Source organism: Thunnus maccoyii, chromosome 16, assembly GCF_910596095.1.
Source record: "Thunnus maccoyii chromosome 16, fThuMac1.1, whole genome shotgun sequence".
NCBI classification, from domain to species: Eukaryota; Metazoa; Chordata; class Actinopteri; order Scombriformes; family Scombridae; genus Thunnus; species Thunnus maccoyii.
The window spans coordinates 5,298,050-5,321,626 of record NC_056548.1 but is presented as its reverse complement, the minus strand read 5'-3'; the positions used below and the strand labels follow the sequence as shown (position 1 = coordinate 5,321,626).

Genomic DNA, 23,577 nt, shown 5'->3' with positions numbered 1-23,577 from the left:
GTTTTCTGATAGCCTTGAACCTACAAGATGTGCATATAATTACTCTCCTTCAAGCTGAGAAACACACAAAATTAGTTGGTTCATTTTTAAAGTTAGTTTAGAAATTAGATAAGAAACTAAGTGTTATTTACATAGATGCATTATCAGAAATAAAACTTTATGGAAAGTTTTCTGTGGCTTATCCCAGTGTTTCCCAACTTACTTGCAAACCCTCATTATCGGTTGTGTAAAGTATGTCCACCACTTATGACCAGATCAAACACAGTCTTTTTTCCCCTTTATGGTATTTGAATAATTTCAGATGCAAAGCTACCTAGAGAAAGGTCTGAAATAGATACTTTGATGTAACAGAGGTGTTTTTTTTTCTACTTTCCTATCCTGTCAATCATCTCATGACCTTACATTTGTCCGACCACTGGCCGGGATCCACTGACCTAACCACTCAGAAAACAAATAAGAAACAAGATCAAGTCATAGTCTGTAATTATGCATATACCGTACCTCTAATTTACATGGTAAAACATTTACTGATGAGGCATTTTGAATTCATTTCAGGCAAATATTCCAAAAAGCTAATGCAACATCATTAGTAGCTTATATCTGTTAAAAGTAGTAAAAGTGCTTTATATATTCCATGAGGTTATTGCAGCAATGTGACTTAACAGTTAGGCTACATAAATATGAATTATTTGAGATACTACTACTACGACTACTACTATTACTACTACTACTACTACTAATAATAATAATAATAATAATAATAATTATTATTATTATTATTATTATTATTATAAAGTTTATTTATATTGCACTTATCAAAACCAGCAATCACAAAGTGCTTTACAAGGCAGACATAAAAGAACATTCCCACAGATACATAATAAAAGATAAATATAAATCAATCAATAAATAAACACTATAAGAAAGTCTCATGATAAAAGTGAGTTTTTAGAAGTGAGTTAAGAGAAGATAAGTCAGAGATTCTCAGGCAGGTCATTCCATAATAATGGTGCCCTGACAGAAAAAACTGTCTCCTTTAGTCTGCTGCCTTGAAATGGTAAAATAAGGTTTTATATGACTTTGCTGAAACATATTGCTAAACTACCGTCATAAAGATGACGCCTTCTTTCAGCTCCTTTTCATGTGTTATCCACAGTGTGGGAAACTGATACTACAGTCTACAAGAATAATGGTGGAAATTTTTGGCCATAAGCTTCTGATAAAGTTGTGGGTTACTGTGGAACATATACCTTATAAAATATTCTATTTATTCATATTTGGATCACTAAAGATATCGGAGACCTGGGTGGTGATTCAGAGGTCTGGAACCAGGCTGTGAGTTTACTTTGGATACTGTAAGTATGCTGGCCTACTGTAGCTTCAGTAGTGTTTTCATTCCAGGACATGTTGGGCTTTGTCACTGGGTGTTTTTTAGAGTTAACAGTCAAAAATTGCAGTGCATAAACAACCCATCCATTATTGAATTTTTATTTTTAGAGGCCAGCTGTCCAGATTATGCTTTTTTAAGCCACATACACCAGCTGTTAAAAAGTAGGGGGGAGAACTGCAATAAGCTTAGTACTGATACTTCTGAGACTGTGGCAGGTATGCTTGTATACTCACTGGAGTTACTTAATTATTTCATTAGGTAGGTGTGCTCTATATTGTACGGCACATACTTATTAGCAGACTTTAAAGGTTTGGTCCCAGAGATCTGTGGGAGGAAGTCAAACCTCTGATCATAGCAGTTACTCTGTCACGCTCTCAAGGTTTTTCCTCACAGCGTCCAAGTTAGAAAATCTTTTGTTTTAATGGACTCAGATTGTAGTTCCAGCTGCACAGCACAGCCACAGTAATGACTTTTGATCATCTAAAAATAGCAAGAATCAGAGGTCTCATGCTCACGTGGGATTTAGAGAAACTCATTCATGCCTTCATCTCCAGCAGAGTGCAATGGTGTCGTGTCTGATCTGACTAAAAAGACAACCGCAACGCATTCAGACTGCTGCTGCTGCTACAATAAAAAAAGATCTAAGACAAGTGAACACATTGCTCTGATTCCTAAATCTCCACACTGACTCCCAGTGAGTTAGTTGGTTAGTTAGTGAATAGATTTTAAGGTACCCTGGCTAGTTTATAAATCACATAACAGCCTAGAGCCAAAATATGTTTCTGATATGTTTGACGAATACACACCCAGTAGCTCCCTCAGATCTTAAGGAAACAGCTTGTGATGCCTCCAGTAAGAAGTAAATATAGTGAAGCTGCATTTAGCCACAGTACCACACACAGCTGGAACCACCTGGCGAGCTTAACATGGCCCAACTTTTGCCAAGTCCACAGTGCATGTTAATTTTATCCGCTGCACTTTTATTTCATTTGCTTAAAAATGTAAAATAATTTCTAATTAATGCTGTAAGGTTTATGTACAGCATTTTAAGTGTGTGAGTTCAGTGTGAAAGCTCATTCTCAACCTTGAAAACAGCAGTTTGACATTTTTTTTAAACTCAAGATCCACTTGCTGGTGCTTTCAACTGCATCTCAAGGTCTTCCTCAAACGATGGAGTTTGCTCCGTTGTCATGAAGATACAGTAGGTCACATCATGATAACTGAGCTAAGTATTGAACTTTGGTCAAATGATAACAGCTAAGGAGGATCATGAGATGTGGTTGAAAGTTCTTAAAAAAGGGTTAGGGTTAGGGTTAGGGTTAGGGTTAGGATTAGGGGGTTAAGGTTAGAGGGTTAGGGTTAGGGTTAGGATTAGGGGGTTAGGGTTAGGGGGTTAGGGTTAGGGGGTTAGGGTTAGGGGGTTAGGGTTAGGCTAATAAGTAGACCTTCAGTTAAGATTTTTTCTTTTGTCAAACCATTTTACCAAGATTTAGGTTGTTCTGAGGTGCAGACTCAAAACAATAAGCATAAATAACATTACTACTGCTATATATAACACTCTATATGTGTATTTAATAACCACTTTAGAGGCAAGACACCTTCAAATTTCTTGGCCAAAATTTCGACACCACCTTGGCAGGTTAAATAGTGTTAGTGGTTGGTGGATTAAGAGATAAATCAGGAGAAGAAGAAAAAAATCTGACATCTAAAGCTCATGAAAGGGAAATGGGATCCATATTTTCTCACTATAAGAAATTCACTAGTGCCTGGAAGCAGATTAACGCCACTCATTTTTAGCCTGCAGTGATTTCCTTTTCATTTCTCTGCCATGTCAGTACTTCACATCTCCCCTCTGTGTGTTTCACCTCTCCTTAAGTTGGAGAGAATCCCCCCCTGCTCCTCTGCTTTCCCTAATAAGCCAGAGTGAGATTCCTTGGCTGACAGTTGTTCCAGATGGCATTATTACTCCACGCGGTTTCACAGTCAGCTGGCTGAGGATCCACCACCGGCGGAGGTGGCAGTCCTTCCGCAGTGCCCACATTTCAACATCAACACCAACATATGGCAGTGTTATGTAATACTGTATCTGTTGGATGATATGTTATGGCGATCACCCAACAAGTTCTCCTCATATCTCTCTTCTCTCTCGTTTTTTATGGAGGTTCAAAAGCAGTTTTCTAGGACTTGCTTTCCTTCAATGATCCTACAGTATTTATAACATATAGACATGCGTTAAAGAGATGAAAATTCAGCGTTAAGTTGAAGGTAAAGGTGATAAAACCTTGATGCTCTCAGCTCCCTCTGCATGAAATAGCCTGAGGAAATAGACTACTTGGAAGGCACAGACATTTTTTTTTTGCCTAAGGTAAATTTAGTATAGGTTGTTTATATTATATTCATATTTTTATATGTTGCATATGTATGTTTATATTACATTTATATTGTGTTTATATTATGTGTCTTACTACCTGTGTCTACATTTTGTTATTGCGTGTTTATATGGGGTGCCTTGCTACCTACCTCTGTTTACATCTTCTTAAATTTTACATTTTAATCTTCATCTGTCTCTGTCTCTCATCGGGCTTAAAGATGGCGGGGGTGGGGGGGGGGGAATCTGATCGGACTGAATAGATCAAATTCTGATAGTGAAAGGAGTCATTTCGTGGGGGTTGTGACACTCAAAAAAATGTATCCGCTGATTTACAGCCGCCTCTTTCACGATGTGTAAATCTATGGGAAAAAGTCTTTTTGGGCCAGTGTGCATCACATGACAAGACACAATAAATTGTAATTACAAAGTTTGGCCACTCTGTCGAATTGGCTTCAAAGCCCGGTGCTATTCTTGGTGGCTTGGCGTGCACTAAATGTGAAGTAAGAGCCACAGGTGATTAGCTTAGCTTTGCTAGAAACAGGGGGAAACAGCTAGCCTGGCTGCGTTAAAAGGTAAAAAAAAAAATTCCAGCATCAGCACCAGCGACTCTAAAGCTCACAAATTAATATATTTCTCTTTTATTAAATTCATATAAAAACTGAAATGTAAAAATAATAATTTGTGGTTCTATAGGGAGTTACATACAATACCTTTACCTCCACTTCACTGCATTCAGAAGAAAAGTAGATCCAGGATTTAAATCCCTATAATACCCAAAAATTTGTACTTCTATAGATTTTTTTATGTTTCTTGTCAGATTAAAAACCCTTTGTCTTTAGAAACTGTTACACCTTTATGTACATTTTTTGTTTCTTTTTACCTCATTCACAGCTCCTGTTTAACAGCCAGCTGTCTGAGGAGGAGGATCTTTCTTTGAAAAGCCTCTCTCAAAGTTTTTGTCTATCATTTGTATAAAATGTTTTGCTCTTTTGATTGTTTTCTTCTTACTTTTTCCTTGCCTATTTAGTGAACATTGACTGTTTTAGGAACCGTAAATGTGAGCCTGTAAAACACACCGAGACATACACCAGCCTGCTCAACAAAAAGCCTTTTTGATTTGACCTTCTATCTGAATGTGCAGCCACTAACCTCACAAGATCTGCCTTGTATATCTCTGATCTAATAAAACTAATCTGTATGTCACCAGTGAAGGTGTCTTGCAAAGTGCAGCTGAGATGTGTGTGTGTGTTTGATGCTGATGTAGGTGTCACTGTATGCCAAGCCCTCCATAAACCCTTCTATCTCTTTCTTTGAACGGCCAACTCTTCGTCGAATCCAAACCCTCCGTCGGACCCGACACGTGTTCACCCGCCAACCTCCCCACCTGCCCGCTCAACCCCTCCACCCGCCCATCAACGCCACACAAATGCACGCATTCACAATACATATATGGACAAACGCTGACATGCACGACCACACATTCACAAATTCACACTCACTTGTGTGTCCAGATACGTTGTAGTGTGTATGTACTGATTGGTGAATGCATGTACTGAACACACACCAGCACATCAGAGCATACATCTGTAAGCCGCACACACACATACACACACACATACAGACACAGACGTCACAGTCCTCAGTTGGGGCTTACTCTATTGGCTGGTCTTAACTGCTTTGTAGTATTTTTAGGCCTGTTATTCTGGGGCCTGTCCTGGCAGGCCACCGGGAGAGTATATAAGCCTCCCCCTGCAACTGGGGACCACTGAGAACACACAGTGGAAACATCTCTGCCCGACACACCAAACATCCAGCAGGCATTTTAAATCCTCTCAGGGTAAGTAAGAGCCTCAGTGACTTTTAGGGATGTAGCGACAGTTTAACTGACCAGGACTAGGTTTCTGAGACTGGGGACCTTCTCTTTTGTGAGTTTAAATCTGAGGTAAATCCGCATTTTTAAGAGTTATCATGAACAGTTAAGGAAGTAATATAAAAAATGTTGTATGATCTTGTTTTTAGTAAGTTAATAGTATTCTGAAAAAATGTAGCATGAATTATCTTAAGGAGTTTGCATACAGGATGATACCTTACGATACTCTTTGGGACCTTCACTTCAGTTGCTCTCAAGGAAGGTCAGAGGTCAGGGACAGCCACAGCACTGTGCCCGCAGAGCTGAAAGTGACATGCTGCCTGAAGGACACTTAAGCTGGGAGGGCACTTGCCAACACAGGTCCTGAGCCTGGGTCATCAGGTTGAAGGACAGCTGGTCTTTCTAACAACTATGCGAGCCTGCTGCCCCTGTAAAGGAATACTTTTTTTTTTCTCCGACATATTACTAAGTTTCAACTAAAATCTCAGCTTGCTTATTTTTAAGATGTTAAGCACAGTCATGAATCTGCAGGTTTTTCAGATACTGGAGGATATAAGTTCATGCTAATCTGGTGAAAGATTTGACTCTCTTTGGGCTTTTAGCTGGGACAGTGACTAATGATTCCAACCTTTGCGATCATTTATGGTCATGAATAGACATGATATAATTGCCAATTCATCACTGTCTTACACGGAATATACCATATAGAATATAAAGTACTTTCTGTCTCAGCCAGTACAGCATGTGCGGTAGTGTTATGGACTCTTTTGTGAAGACCCATGTGTCTGATATTAAGCTATTGAGCAAGGTCCTGAGTCAGAAACAGGTTTATTACCAAGTAGGTTTTCACATACAAGGAATTTGCTTTGGTCTGATAATGCCTAACAATAAACATAGTGCAAGATGAAGAAGATATGAATCAGATTAAGCTAAAAATAGCTCAAAGATAATGGCTACTGTCTTTTGAAAATATCTACCTTCTCTCTGGTTAGGACGCCATGCTTCCAGCATAATGTCAGCTGAGGTTGCGATTCAGAAATTCTCCTTCCCCTTCTCCTGCACTGCACTCCATCCTCAGCAAGATGAGGTGACCCCGAAGAAATGCATACAAGTGAAGACCCTGGAGCTTCATGATCTTCAGGAGAACACTATCTTAAGCAAACCGAGTGCTGTTACAGTTATAGGAGCTTTAGTCCATAATGAGAATCAGGCTCAGGAGAATCTAAAGCCTCCACCTGGGGGAGACATGGCATCTCCCCAGGTCCTGGTTTGCAGTGAGGCCTCCCAGAGTGCTGTGCTCTCCAGGAGGAGCGTGTTTGAGAACCTGATGGTGGAAAGCGAAGATCAGCGTCCTGCGACGAAGAGGCAGCTGTCCTCCGAGAGCGCGGCAAGGACCATCACTGTGGTGAAAAAGAGCGCGGTGAGGAAGGAGGCCGAGGAACTGAGGCACCTGAAACCGAAAGCACACCTGGGACAGAGGGTGGCGCTGCGCACTGCGGCAGCAGGGAAGAGGAGGCGTCGAAAAGACCTCTTCACCAACTCAGAGGTTTTCCACAGGGTTGATTCACATGTCATCATGGCTGGAGCAGAGGTGGGAGCACCTGCACATTCTAGTTTATTACAACATGAGATGCATAGCGCAAACATTTTTAAAATTGCTGGCCAGAGTGCAAATTTATCTGCCATTCACTTCTCATTTAGAAAAATCGTGACTAATCGTGGTCCATGCTTCATTACCTAAAACTACTCTTTTATAGTCAGTAACTCCTTCACTTCCATCCATAGCAAAGATCACACAGCAGGATAAAACAAAACCACAGCCAAATAAGAGCAGTGATGGCCAAACCCCACCCCCACCCCCAAAAACAAAAGCACAGCAGAGATGAGTCTTTGTGTTCCTGAGCTCTGCAGGAAAAGCATTGAGGGACGATAATATCTACTGCAATAAAAGCATAACGAGAACAGCAGCTCTCAGGCAGCACTCACACCCCTGAGCGTGGATGGTAAACTGGCTTGTTCAATACACTGGATGACACTGAAAGAAGCTAGAAAATAGGATGATGTTGTAAGAGTGAGGAAAAAAATAAAACAGCGGCATTGGTTTGAATGCATGTTTTGAAGCGTGAGTTTGACTACATGTAATAATGTTTGAATACTTTAAAATCTAACAGTGGATATGTGTGTGTGTGTGTGTGTGTGTGTTGCAGCTGAAGGAAAAGTGTGTGTATGATGTGAAGACAATAGTGCAGAGTATCACACAGGGAGCCAGAAATGAGCTGGAGAGACTTCGTGCCATCTGGGTCTGGCTCTGTCACAACATTGGTGGGTATTTTACTGAACTGCACATACTTTATAGCATCATGTAATATAGCACATATGGTTATAACAATTTACATCATAGATTTTGTTTAAAATTAAGATTTGTCAAGGTGTGTCTCTGTCTTAAGTGCACATGTTCCTTGCAATCCATATCTTTATATACATTTTGGATTGTAGGATTGGTAATCATCAAAATGTCATATTGTTTTAGACTAAAATGAATGAGCACCACTGTCATTCTTCACAGAGTATGATGTAAGCGGGTACCTGGGCCACTCGGAGAAGCTGAGCTCCCCGGAGGAGGTGATAGCGGCTGGTCGGGGAGTTTGCTGTGGCTACTCCAGCCTGTGTACTGAAATGTGCAGGTGAACACAGCAAAACTTAAAATCCTCTGAGACACTGAGGAAAAGCTGTAGACTCATACATGAGTACACCACTTGTTAATTTGTAATGTCTATAAAAGACCAGGATCAGTATTTTTGCATTTTTTATCTGTCTTACAAATAAAGTATAATTCCTGCTAACTGTTTCCAAACCATATAAGTGAATTGTGCTATTAGTACCTCCCATTGTACTACTGCATGAACAGTTACAGTTGTTGGAAACTGAAGAAGAATATCCATAATCTCTTCAAGTTAAAGCTGCACTTTAACAGTGGAGCAAGTTGTAAACACAACATTGACAGATTATCACCTATCATTATTAACTGTCATCATATTAAGTTTTTATGGTGAACGCTTATTTATACATCCAGCAGACATGGAGCTACATTACTTTTACTTTGGAGTCATGTTTCTTGCCATAAATATATAGTTGCAAATATAGATATGATAATCACTTTCTTTTTAGCTCTGTTTTGGTCTCCGATCAACCTCTTAAATGCTCCACTATGTTCTAGCCGCTAACTTTTTGTGTCAGCTGATTGATGCTGGATAGGTAATGCACAGTTGGTTTATCAGACTTCTTTTTTTGCTGTAAACAGCTGCCTGTCGCAGTGGAAACAGGATTAATAAGAACAGTTTGTGGACCAGAAAACCAAAACAATGAGCTAAAAAGGGCTGAAAATGCTCTGTAGTTTGGTGATAATTTTGGGTTCATCACTACAAGCAACCTCATTCACAGCACACATAGTTGTGCTGTGACCACTGATGATATAAAAATGTATTCAAAAGCGAAGCCTGGAAAATAACACATTGAAAATCCTTCGGAAAATATTGATATTTGCTGCGCTGTTATGCCTTTTATGCCTCATTGAAATTTTCATAATTTTGTTCAGGAGAGGTCTGCTGGAAAAATATGAATACATTCACAAAATGAAGGACATAGTGTACAAAATAATTCACTTATTAAATATTATAATAGATTTTTTAAAAGTGTGTCATTCATCTAGATGTCAGTTTGCACTCAAACACAGTGAGTACGCTTTCTGTTCCCATTCTTACATCCATTCATTCAGTATTGTGCTGCATATTGCATCCTTGATCCCTTCTGAATTCAAGCTAGCCACTTTGGATATATAAATAACACGCTCTGAATCGACTGATTTAAGGCCGACAGCAGAAACAACCTTGAACTACAGATTAAGGACACACGATATAAAACAAAGGGCATTGAGCGTGCACTGTTTGGTTTGTATTTACAGAGAGGTTGGCATCGAGTGTCAAGAAGTGCCAGGCCACAGTAAGGGCATCGGGTACCGTCAGGGCCAGAGCCTCAAGAATGTGAAATCTGATCACCTGTGGAACGCTGTGCTTCTGGGAGGACAGTGGTTCCTATTGGATGCCTGTTGGGGAGCAGGACGAGTAGACATGGAACACGAAAGCTTCGTCAAAAGGTTTGTGGAGGGAAGAGGGATTAAAGGATGATTCCACCACATTCATCATTCAGTGGTGATGTAGTTTTAGGAGGAGTTTTTTCTGCAAAAAAAGTCCAAACGGGGAATTTTAAGCCAATCCAAGCGATTAGCTGTTTTGTCTTTCTGCCAACCATTGCATAAAAGCACCACAGCAATGCAATGGTGACATGTTTGCCAGTTTGCTCCTTTATTTTCATAAACCCAAAAACCAGCAGCGAGTTGAGTCTCAAACCAGTCTGCTGTCTCCCATCTGTTGCCTCCAAGGTTCGATGATTTCTATTTCCTCACGGACCCGGAGGAGTTCATCGATTCACACTTCCCTGATGAGGAGAAATGGCAGCTCCTGGACACGCCCATCCCCCTGGAGGAGTTCGAGAGGAGGGTCTTCAAGACCTCGGCCTTCTTCGCCATAGGGCTCAGACTGATTCAGCCTCATCACTTCCACATTGTCACAGGTCGACCAGTTAGTTCTATTGATTTTACAAAGGAGTGCAGATGTATTAATGCTCCTGTTTTTACATTTTTCACAACTTTTGACCCTTCAAAATCTTTTGAGTTTTTATTATATTATATTTACTGTATATATAATTTAGTTTTTGTCTGAGACTTAGAAAGATTTTGTGAACTCAGGTTATTAAATTTGAATTTTGCCTTCAACTGGTCTACAAACTATTTTAAAAAATCCACTTTTGATTTCCTCCTTAGATGATGGTGAGGCAAACATGTCCCTTGGCTTCTCCAGGCCTGTAACTTTTACCTATGAGATCACACAGCATCAAGATCTCCTCCACTGTGGAGCCTCAGAGCAGAAAGAGTCCAACAACTCCTCATTCGGACTCCTAACAGTCAACCACAGGAGCATGAACCTGCAGCTGCTGCCACCTGCAACTGGCACGTACGACGTGAAGGTGTTTGCCAGACCTGAAACGGCCACCACTGCTCTGATTTGGGTCTGCTCCTTCACAGTGGAGTGTCCGACACCAAGAGCCATGGAGGAGATCCCAGAGAACCCCTTCCTGTCCTGGGGCCTGCAGCCTAGTGCAGGATCTCTGGGCGTCGCAGGCAGCAGTCAGGGCAGTGAGGTTGCCGAGGTGGAAGAAGGCATCTTTGAGTTGTCATTGAAGACATCCAGGCCCCTTATGGTGCTTTGTGAACTTGTCCACCCAGAACTGGAAGCTACTGTAGCCAAGCGCTGCCTGGCTACTCAGATTCAACCAAACCTCCTGACCTGCCACGTCCTCTGCCCATTACGAGGTTTCTACCGCCTGTCAGTGTTTGTGCGGGACTATGAGAAAACAGAAGTTAAATTCAACAATGCTGCAAACTTCTTGCTGCACTGCAAAGGGAAGGTGATCGGTCCAGATGAGCTGTTCCCTCCTAACCTGGGCTCAGCATGTGGGCCGGGGACCCGAACATTGGAGGCCGGGCTGTCCAAATTCAGCCATACGGCGGCACTGGTGAGTACGCAGCAAGGCAAGTGTAACATCACCTTCCACAACCAGCAGGACCTTGAGCTTCACACTGTGATCAGCAGAGAGGAGAACAAAACAGAAGCTATCCCGCTTTCACGCCACCTCTTCTGCACGTACACAGACAGCAAGGTGACAGTGAGCGTCAGCCTACCTGATGCTGGGGTGTATCGGCTGGGCCTGTACGCCAAGATCACCCCTGGTGGCGATTTCAACCCCATGTGTGACTTTGTTCTGAGGAACAGCAGCAATCAGCCGGGACCTCCGTTCCCCTGCGTCTACTCAGCTTGGAGGAAAGGCTGTGTGCTCTTTGAGCCCCGCGTGGGCCTGCTGGAGCCCCTCTCCTGGGTCCGCTTCAGGGTGAGGATCCCTGGGGCCCAGAAGGTGAGCGTGGTGGGAGAAACGCGAACTGATATGAAAATGAATAAGAGCAGAGTCTGGGAGGGGGAGGTTTTCAGCGGGAACGGTCTCCAACAACTTAAATTGGCCGCCTCATTTGGGGAATCCAGTGACATGGCTGTTTTGATGACCTTTGACATCAAGCAGTCGGAGAGAGAAGTATGAAATCAAAAGGCTGGCAAAAACCAGATGGATAGTTTTCTGAAAACAACTAATAACTGCTAACGAAGGGATTAATTTGGTCTGATGCAAATCAGACTGTACAAATAATTCAAACTGTGAGCCATAACCTTTCAGGTTTAACTGCATCAATGTAATACAGATGAAGCCAGTTTAGTGCCAGTAATAGAGTATGAGAATTTAATTTTAAATAATGTTTCTGTGAATAAACTGTTGCAATATGTATACAATACAAAACTCACCTGGCAGTTTCTTTGTATTATTTGAAAGCTATTTTTTGATCCAGGTAGTGATTCAGTACAATTTTTTTTTTTTTTTCAAGATTCACAACGGTGCTCAGCTGTGGTGCTCAGCCATGTCATCATACTTTCATGAGTGCATTTGTGCATAAATACTGTGTTGAGAAAATGTAAATCTGCATTATGAAATGATGTTTGTAAAAAAAAGATGTGAAATAAAAATAAACTGTGAAAACAACAGATGGACGACTTTGTTTCCCCTCCAAACAGTCACTGCTGTGCAACAACACTGCGATTTTACTCTCAATTATCTGGGACTTCTAAAACATTTCTTTTAGTGTAACTTAGAGATGTTATGGGATGTAAAAAGTGGGATAATTTTTTAAAAAGTTAACAAAAATACCAGGAAAAAAATCTACTGCTAGGTCAGGTAGTAAACTGATTTTAATGTGTAAAATTGGTGGGCTGTCCCTTTAATTTTGTCACTTTTCTAGTGCTTGGAATTAGTATCTTGTATGGTATTGGGACACAACTTAAAACTTCAAATGAATACTTTATCACTACTTTGGAAAATACCTGACTGAACAGTAACACATCATAGAGAAACAACACAAATTCTCAAACTTGTTGTCCCATGCAGCCGGAAACATTTGCACCCAGGGGACACTTAAAAGTTGGGGGTCAAGGCCGATGACACCTTCCTTTCCAACCCACCAAAACACGCAACATATCTCCTTATCGGCCTCAGTTTTAAGGAAAAACTACTTGCCCCATAGCCTTGCTTGTTAAATTTGAACAAATACAACAGAGTACAGTGCAGCATTGTTGCACTGACCTGGGTCCACTCAGCAGGCTTTGGCAGACGCCAGCGAGAGTGATGAGTGTTTACATGTGGCTGTCATAATAGCCCACAAATAGCCTCAGTAAAAATACAACAATAGAGGGGCGGGGAGGAGAAAAAGGGTGGTTAATGGTTGAAGCGATATGGCACAAGTGTGTTTTAAGTGTGCTAAGTGTATCTGGGCGGGGGGGATCTTGCCTTGAGTCGCTGGGGAGAAACTGGCGGCGCAATGGTGGCAGGAGAGAGGCGAGGAAACGCTGATGTCAGAGGTTAGCCATGTGGAGGACTGTATCTGCCTGGCAACAATACAAGGACACACACACACACACACAGACTCTTCCTTTCTTTTAAACACAAACACACACACACACACACACACAACATAAGGAAATGGAGGGCTAAAACTGTGCTATGTGGGGCAGGATTCCTCACATTCTCTCAGCACTATTTCAGCTGCCATTTCTCTTTAATGAAGTGTGTTAATGTCTGAGCCGCAACACACTCACATGAGAATTTACACACACACTCCTTAGACACTTTTATTTAGTCTGCCCCTACCGGGCCTCGCAACAGAGAGCTCCTCGCCTTAGTTGTTGCTGTTACAGGGTTTGGATGCACATGTTGTATCAGCAAGTGACAAATCCACTACTATGCTGAACTGGCTGCTTGTGTGGCTCCTGACATCTGAGACAGTATAACAGTTAATACAAAGTGCAGCAACAGAATGTAGGCCTGTAAATATCGGGTTTAGTGAGAAATGAGCAAACACCGATCAACCATATAAATATTTAATGGATTACGCGGTGCAATAAATACAACAGTTAGATTATAAAAGCATCAGTCACAGGAAAAAAACAAAAGTTACAGTAGTTTTGTGCAAATGCAATTCAGTTTTGCTCACTTTCTGTGAACACCCTCAAAACAAAATGTGGAAGTCAGTTTGGCACTTTTGAAGTAGTTTTTTTTTCTCCTCTACTTGTCACAATAGAGACCATATGAAGTTTTTTTTTTTTTCCTTTTATTTTAGACGGCTTGCAGACAGGGGAGAAGAAATGAGCCCTTTACTTTTTCCCAGATCTAATTTTGCCATCATGACATCAAACACCTCCCAACTTGAATCGTTACTGTTCCTTGACATGAATAACGACGCCCTAGTTCGTACATGGCTGTTCCGTACAGCCAGTATGTTTCTACAGACAGAAGATATTAACCACAATTTCACCCCCATCTTCTTCTATAACACTTTAGTGTGATAGGGCAAATATGTAATCTCAGGTATGGAAATAATACCTGAGCAGATTCCTCTCGCTGTCTGTGAAGACTGTGAGGTGAAGAGCCTGTGATTCCCTTTTAACCTTGATAAGACAGAACAGCCCGAACAATTAGTATCAACAATCCCCTGAGGCCTATGAAATATTTGGTCAGTTAAAAATCCATTTCCAAGCCGCCTTTCTCCAATAAGCACAGATTACATAAAAATATCCACTTCTTCAGGAAGTGCATACAAGTCCACATCGTTGGCCCTTTTCAACATTGGAGCCAATCTTCAAAACTAGAAAAGAACAAAAACCTCTCACATCGTGTTATCACATTGCAGTACAAGAATATCACAGTCCTCCCGCCCCCCCACCTTTATAAAACCAATTAACACCAAACTTTGTTTTTGTCCTATAACTTCAGCTACAAAATGGCTAGCCTCCACAAACAGCATGAAGACACCAGGGTGCTCAGTCTGCCAGAGAGCTGCGTAGCTGTCACACTGAGAGGCTTGTGGAGGGCTCTTTGGGCCCCCCAATGTGCAATAAGTAGGGGTCACCCAACTTTAGTCACAAACTTAAATCCTCATTTTACATCTCTACTTACTGATTCAAAACGTCAAGGTTTTGAATCCCAACTAGGGCTGGGCATCGACAGAAGACAAGCATTTCCTATTATTTTGATGCGGTTATGGATTTTAACGGAACCTGAACATAAATTGTTAGCTTCAGTAAAAAAAATACAACTTCTAGTGTATTTACATTTTAAAGAAATCCTAAGCTACCAAGAGTTATACCACTATAAATGTAAATAAAATGTATCCAGCCCGTATTCCAACATTTATTTGGTTAGTTTGCAAGAATACCTGAATCGTCCTGAGCCCTCCAGTGGCCTCCCCATGTGTGACCTCGCCTACTTTACCCTCTGGCTTTAGTAAAAACACATTGCTTTAAAAGAACAACTCCATGGATTCCTTTCACCAATACTGTTGAAGGACGGATCTTCGCCTGACAACACCTCCTCCTCCTCCTCCCCCCCCCCCTCTGACAGGGAGAGAGATGGAGCTCTGAATGCAGCTTTAATCTCTGCTTTTCTTAGCCGTAGCCAAGGCACTGCTGGATCAGAGAAACCTGACGTCTCACAACTGATCAGATTCTCTTCGAGTTTTTTCTTTTTTTTTTTTTTTTGAATTTAAAAAAAAAGAAAAAAGTTGCATCTGCTTTTGCTTTGTGTAGCTTGTGCGAGAGGAGACGTTTTGTTTGCATCTAGAATCGTTCAATTCACAGTCTTACAAAAATAATTTTTTTGTCGTTTCGAGGTAATTCAAATTCTTAGCAGATATGTAAAATAAATGTGATTATTTTCTCTTTTGTTGTACCAGTTTGGTGAAAGGCAATTTTGTCAGCATATATGCGGTATCATATTCACATGACATCTCAACACATGCAAAATAGTGTAGACATACTTGTAGTAATAATCGTGTATATATGTGTGTGTATGTGTGTGTGTGTTAGTGGTAATTTGATTTCAATATCACAAACATCTTACATAACCCTCAACTCTTTAAGGACTACTATTTGATCTCTTGGCCAATTAAGGTTTCAGTTCCACTGCTTTGACATGTGTAGCTGGTTTCAAAGTTGTGGCGCCTTCAGTCTCCCATACATCAGCCTCGCAACTATTTCACTGTCCGTCAAGGTAACTCTCTGCAGTATTACATAACTACAGAACGACAGCAACAGTTGCTTGAAAACAGACGGCTTTGATAGAGTGCATCTCTTAAACGTTAAACGGAGGATCCGGCTTATACGGAGGGGGGGGGGTCATCATTTTGTCAACAAAGGATTTAAGTTACATATTATCCTGCTCCACTTTTTAAAAAAAGCAGTGTAATCTGTTTGCATTACATTTATCAGTCATTTGGCTGCACTTATGGTTGAGTTTGTGAGTGGACGTTATTGCTCTTTTCGAGTGGTGTCTCATTTTGTAACAAAACCCTTGACTTCTTTTTAAGACCCTTTATGGTGTTATGTGAGCTACAAGCACTCAAAGCCAGAATCCAGCAGACCACAGAACACAAGCTGTGAGAGACTGAGAATTTAGCAGCTCATTTGTTTGCTTTGTTTCGTCCTTAAAGAGATATTTGAGAGTACTGTAAGTAGAATATATAAAAACACAAGGTACAATTGCACTTCTTTTATAGAGTAAAGGAGAAGGACTGTACGAGAGGAGTTAATGGAATGAGTAACTTGGGGTCTGCTCCTCTCCGCGTTGACCCCTCTTTTTGCTGGCTATCTGGAACATGCCAGGGTAATACATGTTAGAGGCATACTTTGTTGCTATGTTACGTGCTAATCTATGCATTTTGTTATTCTTCTAAAAAGACAGTGGCACATCTAGCATAGGATGATATGGCTTGTTTAGATCTAAGTAGATTCTACTGAGAGGACGGATGGGGCCAGCAGTGTCGGGGTGAGATCAGGTTCAGGATTATTTGAACCTGTGCAGAGACACATCGATCATCTGGAGGGGGGGGGGAGAACTTGCTAACAATTCTATCACTCTCTGATTGTCTGCCAATTGAAAACTAAAATTATTGATTCTTTCGGTTTTACTGGCTGTTAACAGCGTTGACAGACAGACATGTAAGACATGACATAGTCAGCGATGTGAATGGCGACCCCAAAATACACTGAGGTAACCCATGATCTAAAAATATCTGTTTGGATAAGAATCAAACAACAGTGAATAAGTGTTCACCTCACTAGCAGGCATTTCCCCCCCTCAACTGAGGAATTAGATTATGGAGTTCGAATATGCTCTTACCAGAAACACCCATCATCTCTTATCTGACATGGTGAAAATCATATTCATCATGGCATACCGGCAATGTTTGGGCACAGTATGTAAAGGCCAATTGTTGTGTTGTAGCAGCAGCAGTATCAACAACTCAGTATCAGTTCACTAAAGATTGTTAATTAGTCTGCATGTTACACTGCTGACCCCATAATGAATGAAAGCCATTAAATCTCCAGAGACTGTAGCAGGGTTCCTTCACATTTTCAGCTTGTGAATTGCATGTCTTTTCCATGCTTCTGCTTGGAAATTTTGTTTTGGTTAGATGTCACAATTTATAATATGTAGTTGTACACATGACAAGATGTGTTTTCCGCAGCTGAGGAATTATGAAATACATTTTACCTTCAAGGTAGAGTATTTCAAATCCTGTGTAGGAACCCTTGTAAGAGGAAGACATGCATAGAACATTAGTGTGACGCACACGATCGCAGAGCAAACAGTAGCGTAACTACTCATTTCGACAGCACATATAGTCTGATTCTCTGCAACATCACGACTGATACAAAGTCTTTATACCGTACTCTAAAGGCTCTACCCCTGTTATCCAAACCTAACCAGACAATTAACTGGCTTTTCCCCACATTATGACATTTAACCCTTGTTCTAACCAAACCTAAGTGACCCAAAAGATTAACAAAAAAAGCACGGGAATGTTCATGTTTCACAAATGCAAGAACAAATGAACATTTTGACCAAAATGGTGAATTGAGTGATCCACAGCTGGCTGCAGTGAGGCTTAGCTTATCATCTGTGTCTACCTGGTTTCTTAGGGTGCTTTCACACCTGCCTTGTTTAGTTCGGTTGAATTGAACTCTGGTTCGTTTTCCCCCCTTGGTGCAATTCGTTTGGGCGTTTGTGAATACAGCAATCACACTCGGCTGCAGACCAAAACAACTGGACCAAGACCTTGTTGAAAAGGAGGTCTTAGTCTGCTTACAGTACGTATGCTGGTACAGTTTGTTTGTGGAATGAACGTGATCAGACCCAACTGTAGGAAGCATTTTTTGGATTAAACCAGCTCCTGTAGCTGCACTGTGCATTAAGGCTGCCTTCTCTGCAGCTGACTGAAGGCAGCATGTCTTCTTCGTGCAACACATTGTTCTCTAGATGTTGCATTGAAGTGCGTTCTAACATTCTGCTTGCATATTTTGGCTCGGTATATGGCCCAAATGACTGGACCGGATTATTCATATAACGGATCAGGCGAGTGCCTGGGAGCACCAGTCAACTTGCCGTACTGGGCAGCACCAACGTGAAAAATATGAAAGACGTAAATAGTTTTTGTGTTCAGAAACGGCAGATACACCATTTATAAAGCACTTTAATTTAGATTTTAATTATCATTATTCTTATTAATAAGAATAAGATTAAGAAACCAGTTGAAAAGTAGTTTCAGCACCACGGAGGCGTAGAGAGAGAGAGAGAGAGAGAGAGAGAGAGAGAGAGAGAGAGAGAGAGAGAGAGAGAGAGAGAGAGAGAGACGCAGTTTATCTCAGTAATAATCATAGTACACTTTATTGCTGATAGAAAATATTTTCACAGACAATTTTACTAATCCACCTTTCTGTGTGGAACAAGTACACCTTTGTTTCCCTGAGTATTACGGTTCACACATTGGTTTTATTCTGTTTTACAAATGCGAGAAGGAAAATCAAGTTCTTTATAAATGTTGTAGTAGTCTATCTGCCGTTTCTGAAAAACAAACTCATTTCTCCGCTCGCCAACCCCACAAGATTTCTGACCAATGAATGGAGTGCCAGCTCCTACAACCAAACCGAACCAAACCGAACTGAACCGAAGGGAAAATGTAACAAAGTAGCAACTCATCCACTGATAGGGACCAAAGCAAATGAACTATAGGTGTGAAAACGCCCTTACGGTTAACTAGCAGCATTGTAATAAACAGAATGCAGTTCTGTGTAGAAAAGTTTCTGGTGACATGCAACCTCAGTTATTCAATGAGTTTCTTGATGGCCTCAGCTGTTTTGTAACTACAAGACGTTGCTGCAGGGAGTGAAGTCTGCTTTATTGCACTTTCATTAGATTCACTTTAGGAGTCTTAAAATAAAGCACTGGGATGGCGTATAGCTGTGTGATTAATGGCATCATTCATCAGTTGGCTGCAGCCAACAGGCTGTCCAATGTTTACAGCTCTACGGCCAAGCGTTCCCTCTGCTGCAGCGTGGCACGCAGACAAGCTAACAGGTGGGCTATGGATTGGGTGACAACAGAGGAGGAGCGATTCTTGAGAAACCCCACCAGGGAGCCCACCAGAATCACACGGCTATCCATGCCTGTCCAGAAATAGAGGCATTAATTTGCCAACTGTGATAAACAGAAACGCACAAGGCGTAGGAGTGTGCAGATGGAAATTCCCTTCAATTGTGCAAGTCTCATAGCTTGCAGGCTTAGTGGCGTAATCACATTGGTTTAAAGATGGAGTCTTGTGTTGCGTTATGTTTCAGATTTGTCTGCAGTTGTGAGGAACTGTTTTAATTTGCGTTCACACAAGCGACCACATCAATTTGCCACTTTCAGTTGATGAATGTGATACGTAACCGAGCCAAGTGCTAACTGTACAGTCAGTTGTGTTGCAGAGGAAGTAAAGCCTACACCAATGCCATGACATAACTGGCTTTTGATGGGTGACGTCACCCATCAAAACCTCACCTGCACTCAACTTTTCCATGCCACCAAAAAGAAAACAAAGTGACATAGTTTAAAGATAATGAATGGACGTCTGGCAGCAGCAGCTTCTGCAGTTGCATGTGATGTGATCACACATTGACCATTTGAGTGGAGTGTTCAGTACATAACCCCCCGTGCCCTCCCTGTCCCTCCCATAGTGGTTCCCTTAGAGTGAAATGATACAGATGGAGGCAGTGGACGTACACACAGATTCTATCATGGATCAAACAGGTCAGGCTGACCCTGCAGCTCCAGCTGGCGGTTGAACAGCTCGATCTCTTTGTTGGCCTCAGCGATGTACTCCTTAATAAACTCATCCATGTCTGCAGTAACAGCGATGTAAGGGAAACAGCAGTAAAATACGCACACTTCAATAAAAACTCTTAAATAGTAGTAATTTTCCATGACTTTTCAAACACAGGGCTTGATTTTCATTACATTAACTGACTCAGATCTACTGTATCTTACCTGTCAGTTAAAGGGAAACTTTGGTATTTTTCAACCTGGATCCTATTTTTCGATCGTTTTGTGTCTAAAGTGACAAATGGGGACGACAATTTTTGAAATTAGTCCAGTATTGAGCGAGAGCGCTTCAGCCTGCAGCCGTGAAACAGGCCACAATGTGATGCTTTGGGGCCCCGTCAATGTACATCCACTAAAAGTTCTTGTTTTTGTCACTGACAGGCTCAGATTGTAATTTTAAGTGTCTGACAACATTATGGAAATAATCCCTACAGGGAAATAAAACGTTTTTCTTTACCTTTCGCTTGATCCCATCTGTTTGTTATTGTGTCTAACCAAGTCTTGTGTAGTCATAAGTCTCATTCTGAAGAGCTGAGTTGTTGTTGAACTCAGCTAAATATTCAGCCATGACTTTGAAAATCTTTTAAATAAAACTAAGCTACACGTTCTGTACTCCAACATCATCCTTTCCATAATGTTGTCAGGAACTTATAATAATCTGAGCCTGTTAGTGGCAAAAACCAGCACTTTTACTGGACGTTCACTGACAGGACGCTATTGCCCCAAAGGATTACACTGCAGCCCGTTTCACTGCTAGAGGCTGAAGTGCTCTTGCTCAATACTGACTCATTAGTCACTTAGACATAAAAAGATGGGAAAATAGGGTCCAGGTTGAAAAATACTGAAATACTTCCCTTTAAACAGCTGATTTATGTGTGCCTGTTTTCGTTTTAGCTTTTGAAATATGGAACATCTCCAGTTCTTTCTCCAAGGCTGAATAACAGATTAGATGAAGTTGAGACGATATATTTAAAAAAATAGACAGTAACTTCCATGAACACTGAAAAGGATACTGGGATGGCAGTTTCTTTTTTCTCCAAAGATGTCAACATATTGATAACCATTGTAGAAGTAGCCTGGTGGTAGTGGGTCCAAGTGCCTCCGCAGCTAAACAGAAAAATACACACATGCCCACATGAGTAAAGGTTTCCCCACCCATCCCATTCCCTCTTAGAAGATATGAAAAACCTGAAAAAGTTGCTTTGTTTGCATCCAACATATATCCATGTATCCTTAAAGCCTAACAAAGATGCTCAATGCATTCCTCCAACATCTTTTGGCTAGCACATCACTAAATCTCTTGGCATGTTGCAGTCACCACCTGTCAGTCAGTGAACTAGCATGAAACTATTGGCGGGCATGTGCTTGGTGTCACCATTGTACTCATGAGCACATATGTGTGTTGCATTAGTGCTGTTACTTCAATACAGATACAAACAAAGCAGAGACTCCATTACACCACTAGAGGTCAAAACATCACAGGGTTCCTTTAATGCTGTCGTGTGCACACAAATTCCACCAACGTTCAAATATAAAACTAAAAAACACTCACATGTATGTTCTTGATTTCCTGTGGTGAAAGGGTATTTTTAGTCTTCTTAGGCTTCTTTGTCTGCCTCTGTAAACAAAAACAACCTTGTGGTTACAGTATATTGTCTTATGATGATGATAGATGAATAGGTTGAAGATTCAGCCAGACTTTTTTCATGGTCACCATTGTCAAGTTTTTTTTAGTTCCATGTCCATTTTACACTCTTTTCAGATACCAGTTTGGTTGTAATATAGGATGCAGGCAGATGCAGGACAATCATTTCAAAGATTAATTGATATTGCACTGAGTGGGTGCTTTTATATGCATCTAAATATTGCTACTACAGATTTTTGAGGGGCAAACGACAAGCAATTAATTTGTTATTGTCATCCTTTATCATTATTTTTTTCAGTGTATATTACCAGTAAAAAAGTGGGGATATTCAAATGTCTACCTGCTTGGCACACAGTCTGAGCCAGTCTTTCAGTCCGTCCTCAGTGAGACCAACACCGTCAAAGATCAGGAAGCAGGAGGCGTTGTTCTTTTGGAGGCCCGGGGTCAGTGGGTCGCTCCGGTCTGGGACGACGCTCAGGTTCCCGCTCGCTGTGTTGTAGCTCACCTCCATCATTTGGTCTGAGTCTGGAGGTTCCAGAGTTGAAGGCACTCACATCCAACACACACATACAGTTCACACCTAGCGTAGCACCTGCTACAGCAGCAATGCTGTCGCTGGGGCGCTAATGTTTTAACATCCATACAATCTCTCTGTTCCCAAAATGGCTCACAGAACTCACATGTGTAGTACAAAACAAATTTAAACATGTCAAATATGTCCCAACTGAATGTAAAATATGTATTGAATGTAAAACAGCTAAATATAAAAAATAAAATAAATGACTAAATAGAAAGTGATGTAAATGATACACTAGCCTACAGACAGTGACTGAGAGAGACACTTGACACTAAGGGAATGTGAATAATAATATAAGGATCACACGGTCTCCACACTCGTTCCATACCACTGTATCCTCCCAACTCTCTACAAATGTATGAACACTCTTTGCACATCTCCTCACAGCCACCTGCACTCTCTCCTCATGCAACAACTCTACACAGGTCTTAACAAAGAGTGAGAAAAAACTATGTGGAGGAAACCAAACCAGTGAACTATGGGCTGAATTCAGAACACCAGACACCAGAGCAACAACCGAGCAGTATTCCTACCGTCAGGGGCTTCTTTTGCCTGCCATTTCTCTAACAATTCCCAAAACTGGGAAATACAAATGCAGGTCAAATATTTACCAAAGAAAGAAATGACATTTGTTTAGTATCGCTTCACAAAAGGCAAACTCTCTTTTACTTCTAAACCTGGTCTGAAAATGAGAAATATTAGTCAAAACAGAATTAGTATGTATTTTACATGAGTTATAAAATGGAAAAAACATAAATCCTACCAGAAAATCTGACTTTTCCCGCAACATTGTACACATTTCCTTGGAAGGGGCTTGGCCTTAGTGATGACTTCAATGCTACAGAAGAAAGTAGAGAATTATGACAGCACTGTGAAACAAACTGTTATATATAAATATATATACATACACACACACATTTGCACAATTCGCTGCAAGGTGTAACAAGTGCATTTACTATCACAAAGCCATAATGTAGTTGTAGGATGAATCCTTTTGGAAAACAGATTATTTCACAGCAACCACTGATAATTACTTTGAGACATCAGTTGTTTCCATATTTGGAGGGAAAGGCAGCTTATGTAATCATCATCAAACCCTGCCAGCTCATATCTGAAGCTTCTGTCACGTGTAAGAGTAGAAAAAAGGGGGGTAGGATGGGCTTTCTTTCCATCTCACCTTTACAGCGGGCGACAAATAGAGGCCTCTCTAGGGGCCGGTTGAAAGCCATGCGCTGCTGGGTGAGAACCAGAGACCCGGAACCAGAGAAGAAGCGCCCTTTGCACCTGAAACACAGAACACGTGCACATTGCACAA

At 41.1% G+C, this 23,577-nt stretch overlaps 2 protein-coding genes across 4 annotated transcripts in view; one reads left to right on the top strand and one right to left on the bottom strand.

The window, feature by feature from the left end:
• Positions 1 to 4,552: 4,552 nt before the first annotated feature.
• On the top strand, positions 4,553 to 12,313 carry ky (kyphoscoliosis peptidase). Its single transcript, XM_042388769.1, has 7 exons — positions 4,553 to 5,598; positions 6,624 to 7,222; positions 7,839 to 7,953; positions 8,198 to 8,315; positions 9,593 to 9,784; positions 10,070 to 10,260; positions 10,511 to 12,313. Exons 2-7 carry the CDS (start codon positions 6,644 to 6,646, stop codon positions 11,836 to 11,838), a joined length of 2,523 nt encoding a protein of 840 aa, XP_042244703.1. The 5' UTR covers positions 4,553 to 5,598; positions 6,624 to 6,643; the 3' UTR covers positions 11,839 to 12,313.
• Positions 12,314 to 13,707: 1,394 nt separating this feature from the next.
• dnaaf9 (dynein axonemal assembly factor 9) overlaps positions 13,708 to 23,577 on the bottom strand; it is a 25,064-nt gene continuing 15,194 nt past the window's right edge. Inside the window, exons 32-38 of one of the 3 annotated variants that reach the window (XM_042388154.1) lie at positions 23,440 to 23,546; positions 23,026 to 23,100; positions 22,026 to 22,210; positions 21,593 to 21,658; positions 21,054 to 21,147; positions 19,942 to 20,060; positions 13,708 to 16,485 (exon numbers count right to left, since the gene is read on the bottom strand). In XM_042388154.1, the coding sequence (XP_042244088.1) occupies positions 19,954 to 20,060; positions 21,054 to 21,147; positions 21,593 to 21,658; positions 22,026 to 22,210; positions 23,026 to 23,100; positions 23,440 to 23,546 (634 nt within the window). In that variant the 3' untranslated portion in view covers positions 13,708 to 16,485; positions 19,942 to 19,953. Of the gene's footprint in view, positions 20,061 to 21,053; positions 21,148 to 21,592; positions 21,659 to 22,025; positions 22,211 to 23,025; positions 23,101 to 23,439; positions 23,547 to 23,577 lie in introns of all 3 variants that reach the window. The other 2 variants (XM_042388153.1, XM_042388152.1) reach the window with 2 other exon arrangements.